Source organism: Lissotriton vulgaris, chromosome 2_1 (genome assembly GCF_964263255.1).
Source record: "Lissotriton vulgaris chromosome 2_1, aLisVul1.2, whole genome shotgun sequence".
In the NCBI taxonomy this organism is placed as follows: Eukaryota; Metazoa; Chordata; class Amphibia; order Caudata; family Salamandridae; genus Lissotriton; species Lissotriton vulgaris.
The window spans coordinates 430,678,270-430,690,813 of record NC_141687.1 but is presented as its reverse complement, the minus strand read 5'-3'; the positions used below and the strand labels follow the sequence as shown (position 1 = coordinate 430,690,813).

General features: G+C 48.2%; 1 protein-coding gene across 1 annotated transcript in view; it reads left to right on the top strand.

Annotated features, from left to right (window-relative positions):
* Positions 1-3,565: 3,565 nt before the first annotated feature.
* LOC147730520 (gamma-crystallin 2-like) overlaps positions 3,566-12,544 on the top strand; it is a 49,330-nt gene continuing 40,351 nt past the window's right edge. The window contains exons 1-2 of the mRNA XM_086958566.1: positions 3,566-3,574; positions 8,837-9,079. Of these exons, the coding sequence (XP_086814692.1) occupies positions 3,566-3,574; positions 8,837-9,079 (252 nt within the window). The remainder of the gene's footprint in view (positions 3,575-8,836; positions 9,080-12,544) is intronic.

Genomic DNA, 12,544 nt, shown 5'->3' with positions numbered 1-12,544 from the left:
TGGCTTCCTATTATTTATTCGTGTACTCATCCCTTTCCAGCGGATCACTAGCGTCATCCGGCTGCCTCAAGACAGATACCCGGCTTGCTGACACGGACATGCAGAGCCAGTCACACGTCACTAGAGCCTGCACACTGACGGAAGAACCGTGCATCAGCTACAAGCTGCATCTTAATAAAAATATAAGTATAGAATGTTTCCTGCCACCCGATTAGCTCTGAGCATTTGAATTCCACATGCCCCGGTCGTGCAGGCCGTGTGATTTGCCCATAATGCCCTCACTGTGCCCATTCCAGGAAGGTACCCTACTTCTGTATTCGTATTACGAAACTCAGCCAACAGTCGTTATATTTGGTGGTCATTGTTGGCCGCAGTTTTATTACTTGTTACATACGTCATACAGGTGCAACTCCCCTGGACACCTTCTTGTGGCAGGGATCATAAATCATCTTCATACACTTATTGCACATAGGGAATCATACCGTTCTCATCGGGACAACATAAACCCTTGGTCATAAATCATTGGGTATCATAAATCATTCTGCCCCAATTCGGCCATCATTTTGTTGTCATAGAACATTGTGCCTGATCCTCATAAATCATCAGTCATAAATCATGGGCCATAAATTATCGTAGTTTCATAAATCATTCTGTCACAAACAGTTATCATTTTGTCATCATAACTTATTCATCCTGATCATCATAAATCATCAGCCATAAATCATTGGCTGGTCATAAATCACTTGTCTGTCTTTTACTCATTTGCATCTCCTAGGGTCGTAAATCACTCTGACAGTTCGTAGATTGCTCTTTGTCGTTCTCCACGCCCCTTTGCGTGTGAGGGGTAGCCTTTTCCCCGGAGTTAGGTCCAAACTCGCTACCTTGCAGTCTCTTTTGTGCCCTGCCATCTGGCGGGGGCTGGGCTGCGAGTGCCGTCTCCGTTTGCTACCTCCTTTTTTTGTCAGGCCTACTCACCCTGCCGTGCGGCATCCCAGTGTGAGTGACCCTCCTTCTACACACCACCCTGTCAGTGTGTTTCGATAACTAAACCAATACACCTTTTGTTTCCAACAGCACTGCGACACTGCTGCTCCTTGGTGTGGGAGGGTGGGAATAGAAATTCTCTGCGCCGCTTCCCCAGCTCCATGATGTAGAGTGAACTGCCCCAGGGGGAGCGTCACCCTATATCTCCCCTTTTGTCTTCTCGCCCTTGGCCTGAGAAAGGGGGAGGGGGTGCCACCCTATTGGGTGATCCGAACCCTCGTCGGGGCCCCCCTATTGCGCGGCGCTTCCTGGCAGCGCAAACCATTTCTGATTCCTTTTTGGGCTCTGGCGGCCATTATGGCGCCGACCTTTGAGGGGGCGGCCTCTGCTAGAATCACAGGATGTGGACACGACCCTGAGGCTCGAACCCTGGTTTTCTAGCACCAAAGGCGGCAGTCTAGCCGACGGACCACATCCTCTCCCCGAGTGTTCTGGTGCTAATGTACCTTCCATAATTCCTCTGTTTCAAAATTAATAGTTTCCCTTTGTCAGAGTTTAGCGAAAATGCACATTTTAAAAACATTACGAACAAATTTCTCGTCGAATGGCTCAGTGAGTTGAATGTGGGTACACTCTTTAATTTTTTTAATAAACAACACTTGGACTTCCATTCTTCTCGGCGTGCTTGTTTGCATGTAATAAAACTATTATCTGAGAGCAATATAAATAGCCACAAACTCTATGCTCAATGTATGCTTTACCAATATTTGTTTTTCAGGCCAGTAAGCTCTAGATCTGGGCTAAGGCGCTCAAAAAAAAACATTGGTAAAGCAACCGAGTCAAGAACTATATGTAGAGTTACCCCTGAGGCACCCCTGAGTAGGAGGAGGGGACTAGGTGAGTTCCGCTAGTGTTGCTGCGAGGTTCCCCTATGAAGCCCACTGCCAGAACTGGAGGAGCAGATTCTGCTGGTAACAGATCTGCACTGGCTGTCCCTTCTGTAAGAAACTATTTTTGAGACGTCATCAAAACCATAATGTAAAGTCAGTTGCATAATGTAAGCATACAGAAAATGCTGTGACCTTTGACAAGGTGAGCTCTCACACAAGACTGTACCATGGCTGTCCTCTAAATGTCGCTTAGTATTGAAATTCTGGCTGCTCACACTGCTCAGCTATTCTATCACATTTTTTCATGGTTTGCTAGATCTTTGGCCCACCGTCATTTCCTCTAATCTGATCTGGGTCCGATGTTATTGCCTGTGATGCCTTTGTCTATTTAACCCTTTCCTTGCTGCTGTCGGCCATTGGCCGACGGCAGCACTACCTCCCCAGTGCTGCCATCGGCCAATGGCCGACGCGTCCCTGCCCGCGCACGGAAACGCCCGCACCGCGGCAGAATTACCGCCGCAGTTAACGGGTTAAAGGTCATATGATGTAATGTATTGTGATGCCTTCATTATACAAATTAGCAGTTTTGAAAAATGATTTTAAAAAAAAGCCTTCCTCATTTTGGCCACGGAATGTTGTAAAAATGTACAACATTATATTGAGCTCATTTGTTGACTGCATTTTCTTTATTGTATTCTTACTTCGACTGCTTTAAGAAAGACTGTTCGAAAAAAAAAAACAAGCAGGCATCCACTTCTGTCGTTACAGCGGATCGTAGCAAAAAGACAGAAGTGGATGCCTGCTTATGCCCCGGGGTTACTGACATAAAAAACAAGGGCCTGCGCCTCGCGCTGGCAGCAGGGGGAGGGAGAGAGGAGGAGGCTTGCACCTGCTTCCCTTACGGGAACAAGCGCTGACACCATATGTTTGCAATTTAATTACAAACATATGGTGTCAGCGATCGAGCCCGCAGGGAAATAGCCACACGTGCACGCATTGCCATTGAAGGCAATATAACACGTGCACTGTTGTGGCTTAAAAAGTGAACCGATGGCTTAAGGTCTCCTCCTACGAGTAGGCGAGACCTAAAAAGCCCAAACTTTTTAGTGACCCATCTCTTCCAATCACAGCTCTTGGAATGTAGTGAGGTACTGCAATTCATAGAGACATGCTAGCTCAGTGTTCTCTTTAATTCTCCTTTTGTCCATTCATACTCTAGGTCGTCTGCACAACATCTCTTGTACCCAGCTACAAGACCTCACCACTACTACAGTGAGAAATATGCAAGAAAATGGAAATTAGAGAAAAAAAGAGACATTTTAAAATTCGAAGCCGAATAAAAAGCTGATTGTGCTAACTTGCTACTAAACAAGGACCATGACGACCTCATTGAGTCAGGTTGAGAGGATTATTTATTAATATCTTTAACAAGAAAATAGCAGGAGGCATTCTGCAGTGAAGACAGCACCGGCGTGCAGAAGTGGAGTGAGGGAAATTGCTAGGATTATCGGAGCAATTTATATCCAATCACAGTTTGGCTCACATGTGCAGCCTCAATCCAGGGTGGTGATTGGATGGTTTATACAGCCATTTGATTGACAGTAGTGCTGGAAATTATAAATATGTACTCCAGGATCCCATAAATGAGGGTCAAGCCGTGGTAACAAAAGTAGCAAAAAAGACGAGTCATGATGGGCAGAGTAATGAAAAATGAAGCCTGACAGTCAATTTATACCTGTATTAAAAACTCAAAGAGGCCTAATTTTAAAATATTTCATAGATTAGGGTACCTGCTACAAAGATCTTTGTATTCCCAGTAATTTTTCGGGAGCAACAATAACTCAGGAGGTAAATGCATATGCTAGAGTGATCTGTGTCTTGTGGAGTCAGTTTTGACTCATCATAAAATGGGAATTAATGTACCTGCTTCAAAGCACAATATGTAACATGCAGACCACAAATTTGTATTATTTGTGGACAGCGCAGTGGGTTACTGCTCTAGTCACTGAGATCGTTTTGTTATTTGCAGTTCATAAGTTACAACAATATTTCTTATATTACACAGCAAAATATAAATCAGCACCTACGAGAAGCATGCAAACTGCAGTGTATAGGTTTCGAACATTCTTTTTTCTCAATCTGTCATCATTTCAAGGTAGCTAAAATGCCTACATTTTAGGACAGACAACCTCAATCACTTAATTATGTTTAAAATCCAAACTTTGTGTTTATCCACATCAAGCACTTGTGGCACATAATGCCTACCAAAATGGATGATATGTGATTCCTATATCATGTAATCCTCAATGTTTTATGTAACATTTACTTTTATGTAACATAGCGACCTTTGACCCTGTCACCAGGCAGGTCGCTCCCCTCACCGCCGCGCAGCCCCCTGTGAGCTGTGATCGCCACTGAGCCTGCTCTTCGTTGTTCCAGGGCCCTTCCTGTGCTCCAGTGTGCCCAGTTCTGCCTGTGACCGCTTCTGAGGCTGTTCTTCTTTTGTTCCAGTGCTCTTCGTTTTGGTCCAGTACCTTTTACCTGTGCTCCCCTGTGCCCGTTCTGCCCTGTGCCCCCTCTCTCCTCCCCCGCCCTCCGTGTCCCCCTGCAGTTTTCCCGCCGCTGCATCCCTGCGGCCCCGCCCCTGTCCCCATTGGCCACCCCGCTCCCACCTCCCAGCTGCTCCTCCCTCCCTCTACTTCTCCAAAGGCAAGCCCGTCTGCGCCCTCCACGCACTCAACACCGGACGAGACCACCCCTGCTACCTGGCCTCACCGAAGCGCACCCAAGGGCCCTTCGCCTGCCGGAACTGCAGTTTTACAAGCATCCAGCCCACCAACCAGAGAACCCAACCACCTCCGCTGCATCCTCCTCAACACTCGCTCCGCTCGCAAGCACGCCATCGAACTCTGGGACCTCCTAGACTCCACCGCCCCCGACGTCACCTTCCTGATGGAGACTTGGCTGAACGCCACCTCAGCACCAGACATCGCCATAGCCATCCCACAGGGCCACAAGATCTCCCGCAGAGACTGCACCAACGGAGTCGGAGGGGGAATCGCCATCATCCACAAGGACACCCTCAGAGTCTCGACCAACACCGACTACACCCTCACCATTGCCGAACACATGCACTTCCAGATCCACACCGACCCCAACAAAACCCTCCGAGGAACGCTTGTCTACAGACCACCCGTTCCAAGACCACAGTTCAGCAACACCATCGCCGACCTTGTCAGCACCCATGCCCTCGCCTCCATGGACTACATCCTCCTCAGGACATGAACTTCCACCTCGAGAATAACAATGACACCAACTCCACCGCCCTGATAGGCAAACCTCGGACTCAAAAAGCTCGTGACGACACCCACCCACGCCGCCGGACACACGCTGGACCCCATCTTCTCTACAAGCCCCTACGTCTCCTTCAACCACACCACTGAACCCCACTGGACCGACCACAGATGCGTCCACTTCACCTTCAGGAAACCCACCACACACCACCGCACCCAACAGCTGCCATGCCGCTGCTGGGGCAAGGTCACCAAGGAACAACTGACTACCACCCTCGCCCTGAGACCACCCGCCGACCCCACCAACCCCTAGACAGCCGCGACAAACCTCAAACAATGGATCAACGGCTGCGCCAACACCCTCGCCCCTTTCAAGACCTCCGCAACCAACCACACCAACAAGAAAGCCGCCTGGTTCACCAAAGCCCTTCGGACCTCCAAGCGCACCTGTCGGAAGCTGGAGAAGAAATGGCTCCACGACCGAACACCTAACAGCCACACAGCCCACAAGAGCGCCATCCGCAAACACCACCAACTCATCAGGACCACCAAGAGGACCGCCTTCAAGAACCACCTTGACAACAACGTACACATCTCCAAAGACCTCTTCAGCATTGTGAAAGAACTCTCCAACCCCAGCTCCAACACCAACGACATCCCACCACCACAAGACCTGTGCGACTCCCTGGCCACCTTCTTTCACCGCAAGATCACCGACATCCACGACAGCTACAACTCCGAGACCCCCGCACCCACCATCGAGATCAGCACCCCCGTGACCACCACCCGCACCAGCCACCTGACCGCCTGGTCCAACGTCAGCGACGAAGACACCATCAAAACCATGAACTCCGTCCACTCCGGATCCCCATCCGACCCCTGCCCTCACCACATCTTCAACAAAGCCAGCACAACCATCGCGCCCCACCTCCGGAGAACTATCAACAGCTCCTTTGAGACAGCAACCTTCCCAGAAAGCTGAGAGCACGCTGAGATCAACGCCCTTCTGAAGAAACCCAAGGCGGACCTCAAGAACTTCCGGCCCATCTCCCTGCTCCCGTTCCCAGTGAAAGTGACAGAGAAGATTGTCAAAAAACAGCTAACCCACTACCTCGAAGACAACAACATCCTGGACCCTTCCCAATCCGGTTTTCGCAGCAATCACAGCACCGACACCGCCCTCATCGCCGCCACTGACGACATCAGGGCTCAAATGGACAAATGAGAAACAGCCACACTCATCCTCCTGGACCTATCAGCAGCCTTTGACACAGTCTGCCACCGCACCCTTTCAGCACGCCTCCATGACGCTGGAATTCAAGAGACGGCCCTGGCCTGGACTACATCCTTCCTCTCCGGCAGAACCCAGAGCGTCCGCCTCCCACCTTTTCGCTCAAAAACCACTGAGATCATCTGCGGGGTCCCACAGGGATCCTCCCTCAGCCCGACGCTGTTCAATATCTACATGGTACCGCTCGCCCACGTCGCTCTTCAACACAACCACAACCTCAACATCTCCTACGCCGACGATACCCAGCTGATCATATCCCTCACCGAAGACCCCCACACCGCCAAAGCCAACCTCCACAGAGGAATGAAGGCCGTAGCCGACTGAATGAAGGACAGAAGACTGAAGCTGAATTCAGACAAGACGGAGGTCCTCATTCTCGGACCCACCCCATCAACCTGGGACGACTCTTGGTGGCCCACATTGCTAGGCACTGCCCCGGAACCCACAGACCACGCACGCAACCTGGGTGTCATCCTCGACTCCACCCTCTCCATGACCAGACAAGTCAACGCCGTCTCTGCATCCTGCTTCAACACCCTCCGAATGCTCCGTAGGATCTTCAAGTGGATCCCTCCTGACACGAGAAAAACCGTCACCCAGGCCCTCGTCACCAGCAGACTCGACTACGGGAATGCCCGCTACTCAGGAACAACAACCAAGCTCCTGAGACGACTACAACGAATCCAGAACGCCTCGGCACGTCTGATCCTCGACGTCCCCCGAGGCAGCCACATCACACCCCACCTGAGAGGCCTGCACTGGCTCCCCATTAACAAGAGGATCACCTTCAAACTCCTCATCCACGCACACAAAGCACTGCACAACACCGGACCTACATACCTCAACAACCGTCTCAGCTTCCACATCCCCACCCGAAGCCTTCGATCAGCCAACCTCGCCCTCGCCACAGTTCCTCGTATCCGGAAAACCACAGCCGGCGGCAGATCCTTCTCCTACCGACAGACTCAGGACCTGCTGGCCTTCAGAAGACTTCTCAAGACCTGGCTCTAGGATCAGTAGCGGCCACCCCACACCCCCCCTCCCCCCACCTTGAGACCCTCACGGGTATGTAGCACACTCTAGAAATGCATTGATTGATTGATTTACTTTACATTTATTTACAGACTTGTAGGGTTCATTGTCTCTGTATAATATATGGGTGTGTAATGGAAAGCATTCTGACACTACATTAGGATAAGTAACACTATTTAAGTAATTATTGTTGTATACACTTATACAGTCAGATACATCTGACATTCTTACAGTGCATGCATATCTCTTTCTTAAAGGTTTAACCAAAGTCGAAAACATACCACCAAATCATAGTGTCTCTTAAGCACATGTGAAGTTGACAGCAAGCTGAACGCCTTTGTTTTACCTCTATGACAACTATGTGTTAGTCTTCAAATAACTCTCAGCCAGGGTGAGCCACCAATATAAGAAGTGCTGATGGCCCTTTAAGTGAGGTCTTTGTGTTGGGTCACCTGAAAGTTAGAACAAGAAACCTCCTTCAATCATCCCTTTTGAACGTTGTTACTGGGAATGAAAAGCAGACCACATGCGGACACTGCTGTGGGTATTCAGCATTTGCCACTGGGACCAGCTGGAGCCTGCTCACTTCCTGTACTTATTGTCATCAGGTGCTCTCAGTTCAGTTCAGCAACTTTAAAATTACAAACACGAGCCGTAATGCGACTATTTATGGATAATGGACACGTATTAAAAATCACATAGCTGGAAGGAGAAGTGAGGGACAGAGGGAATTTATTTGAATATTTTAAGAACATCTGGAATCAATAAAACGGAACACGGATGACCCACGGGTTAGTGTGGGCGGAGCTCCTCGGATCGCCCTCAGCTCTCATCGACGCTCTGCTCAGTTCTACCCACCCCTTCAGTGTTATGTTATACATTTATAAAGCGCACAGTTGCTCCTAAAAGTAACTTCCCCACGCTAAGTCTGCCCAGGACCATAGCAGGAGAAGAAGACTAGAAACCTGCCTGGCGAGAAAGAATAAGGAAGAGGTAGAATCTTAAAAGCCTAAATAGCCATGTTGTGAGTTTCCCTCTATTATTCCTTCTAGCGTTCACTCATGACTGGAGAACACATGTATCAAAATGATGATGCTATAAAACGGAATGAAGGGATTAAATGTGACTAGACGAGGTACAATGGAGTTAAAAAAAACCTAACAGTGTAAATAGGATTTTCTTTACAAATATTTTTTTAATAATAGAGCTGGCAAAGCTCAAAATAAGGCACTTGAATAACTGAGTCAGAAGGAATGTAACACCTTTCTTCACAGCTTTCATGTATTTTGTGAAAGTAGTTTAATCCTAGATTATTCAGTTTGACTTTTGATCTCTCACATCAATAGATTGTCTTCTACGAGGACAGGAATTTCCAGGGCCACTCCCACGAGTGCAACAACGACGCCCCTGACCTGCAGTCTCACCTGGGCCGCTGCAACTCCATCCAGGTGGAGAATGGCTGGTGGATGATCTACGAGTACCCCAACTACAAGGGCTACCAGTACTACCTGAACCGGGGGGACTACCCGGACTACCAGCGCTGGATGGGCTACAACGACGGCGTCAGGTCCTGCCGGATGATCCAACCTGTAGGTTATGGGGTGACGTTTTAATTCACTTCATGTTTTTTTCACTTACTGCTGCTTTGTAAACATGGTTGAACTATATTTCAACCATGTTCAAACCAAATGAACGTTGAAAGGTTTCTGCTACACTGTTTGCAAAAAATATTTTTAAAAAACAAATTTTTATTTTAATGGAAAGGTTGGAGCTTTTCTTAATTCAATTGAGGCCACTCATCATCCATACTGGGGGCCTGCTTATGGGTTTGGTGGTCTCGCTGTGGGCCACCATGCCAGAGCCCCGCTGCGAGATGCTGAACCCGTAGTCAGACCGCTCGCCAGATTGAGAGTTTAAACCTCACGGGCAGTCCCACGGCTGTGCCTTTCTAATATCCAAAGGAGAGCCATAGAAAGGCAGTGCCGTGGGAGCACGGCAGCACATTCCTGCACAGGAAGACATGCATCATGTTGTGCATTTCTTCCTGTGCAGGAACTTGGGGTGCAGACATGCAGGGGGGGCACAACACCTCGTCCCCTGCGTGCACCCCCTTGCTCAGAGGTGACCTGAGTTGTCTCATCGCCACCCTTTCCATGGTGAACGCACTGTCGTGGATAGGGTCGCAGTGAGGCAACTCGTAATATGCTCTGCTGTGCTGCATCGGTCATTGTGCGGCAGGATCATGGCATATTGTGATCCTACTGTGGTGTTGCCGCGGTCATGTTGCAGTACGACTCGGAACACAGTGTTTGGACTGCTGTTGCGGTGGTGGCTGCACCGCCACCACTGCCGAACTCGTAAGACGTCCTATATCTTCTTTGATGCACTTGCACTGCTCTCAGATATCAATCTGAGGATACCACCTTAATTATTAGCCTCGATGTTTACCTTTTTCTTCTTTATTGATTCCATTTGTTAATCTTTTAATATTATTTACTTATCATATACGTCACAGATCCCCTTAGTAGGCTTCGAGGAACCCCCAGGGTTCCCAGGACCACAGATTAAGAACCACTGTTCTGCACCTCATACATTAAATCAGAGTTAATAAATAAACTCCAGAGAGCAGAGCTCGGCCACAAAGAGAGGCCGTTACAGTTCTGTGCTTTAAGTTCTGCTCCTCGTGCTCAAATTCGAAGAATGTCTTAAATCCGGAATAAAACAAAAATTCGTTCTATGTCTGAGCAGCGCTGAAGATGGGACCATTATATAGCCCCTGAGAGTCCACGAATTGTGAGATAGGGTAAAAGATAGAAGCATCAGATATTACAGAAAATGGCCACACAGATAGTGCACAGACACATTTTACAGAGGGAAACTTGGGTATTAAACCTTTAAAACAGAACAAGCGATTTCAAGGTGGTCTGAATATTTGCCAATAAAACATGAGACTGATCTTATACCACCTGTTTACTTGGCATGGGTCAAGTATGTAATTAAGGTTAGAGGGTTTGCTTATAAAGTCTTTGCTGCATAGAAGAGTTTCTGGTGGATAAAAAGGAAGTCGGAGCATTCAGTTGACTATGATCTGCTTACTTTTCCAGTTCTTATGTACTTGTAGGCTGTTGTGAGTGGTTTTGCTGTGGTACTCGATCTCAACTCCTTGGCCAGAGAGGTCGCAAAATTAGTCTTAAGAACCAAGTGGCATTGGAGTTCTACCCTCCCTTGATATCTACCCTCCCTTGATATCTACCCTCCCTTGATATCCACCCTCCCTGGATATCTACCCTCCCTTGATATTTTCCCGTTTGTAATTCACTATAAGTGTAATAAAAAATGAAGCACAATGGGAGCTGGAATGGGACTTTCGTTGGCAGTTGAATATTGGGTACGTGCTTGAGGGAGAGAGTATGTTTGTGAGATGTGTGTGATCATGTGTGTCTGCTTACATGTACACGCATTTGTATGTAATTCAAAGTGAATGAGAGTCAGTTGCAGGTTGAGTTTTAGAGTTAGTGAAGCTGGTAAGTGAGGTTGAGTAAGAGAGAGTGAGTGAGAGTTAGTCAGTTAGAGTAAGAGTAAGAGTGACTGTAAGTGAGAGTATGCTATGTTATGTTATGTTAGGTTATTATAGTTTTTAGCATGCACAGCTACTCATAAGTGTCCTGGTGCGAGCCCTAGAGTCAGCAGGGAGAGGGAAAGAAGACAGTAAAGACGCAGAAACTAGCACAGTTGAAAAGGAAAGTTTTACGTTTCTTCCTAAATTGGATAGGGTTCTATGAGCTGCGCAATGCAAACGGCGAGAGAGTTCCAAGTCATAGCTGCCAAATACGGCAGGGAACTGCCGCCCTTTCCTTTCAGGCGGAATCTGGGGATGGTGGCTATAAGCATATTGGAGGAACGCTAGGGATATAGCACTGAAAGTGTTTCCTGATATAGGGGTGGGGGGGGATAGAGGGGGTCTAGTTTCATAGAGTGCAGCGTGGGCTGTTACCACAGCCTTAAAAGTGACCCTTGCCTTCACCGGTAACCAGTGCAAATTGCGCAGATGCTGCCTGACATTGGTACGTTTGTGGAGGTCAAAAGGCGGATGGGCAGTGGCATTTTGGACCACCTGAATTCTGTCCATTAGGAAGCTGGGTTGGCCGATATACGGTGCGTTCGCTTAATCAATGCGGGAGGTAACAAGGGCTCGGATGACCGTTTCTTTTGCTGCTAAGGGCAATAGAGGCAGACATTTTTTGAGAAGCTTCAGGATGCCGAAACAGGTACCTGTCAGTTTACTGATTTTGTTGCAGAAACTAAGCTTTTTGTCAAACCAAATCCCAAGATTTTTTACTGGGAGACCCGAAGGTGAGGGCCTGGGGGACTCATCCGGCCAGAAAGTATGCCAGAACAGAGGGGGGAACTCTGCAAAGAATAAAATCTCAGTTTTATTTTCGTTACATTTCAGCTGAGCAGACGTAAGCCAATTGAACACCGCTGCCAAGCAAGTTTTAACATGGGTAGTGGATATCTCTTGTTTTTTCCAAGTGAACAGGAGCTGGGTGTCGTCGGCATAAGCAGCAACTTTAGCTCCCAGTTTTTCTGCCAGCTGAATGAGAGGAGTCATGTAAATATTGAGCAAAAGTGGGCTCAATACAGACCCTTGCAGGACCCATGTCTGAAGGGTTTGGATAGTTCCGTAAAAGGGGGAATCCAGACTTGTTGTGTTGTACATTCTCAAAAGGATTTCAGCCACCCATGATACCTAGTTTCTGCAAACAGGCGAAAAGGAGCGAATGGGGGACAGTATCAAAAGCGGCAGAAAGGTCCACGAGGACCAAAGCTCCCATACCCCCAGCATCCAAGGTCTCACGGATAGCTTCCGAGATTTCTACTAAGACGGACTCCGTGCTGTAAGAGGCCATGAAGCCAGATTGAGTCGGGTGCAAAAGGCCATGCTGTTCAATGAAAGAGGTCAACTGCTTATTGGCCATTTTATCACATACTTTGGCAATACCTGGGAGCAGAGAAATAGGGTGATAACTGGTCGGTAGGTTGGGATCCAGAGT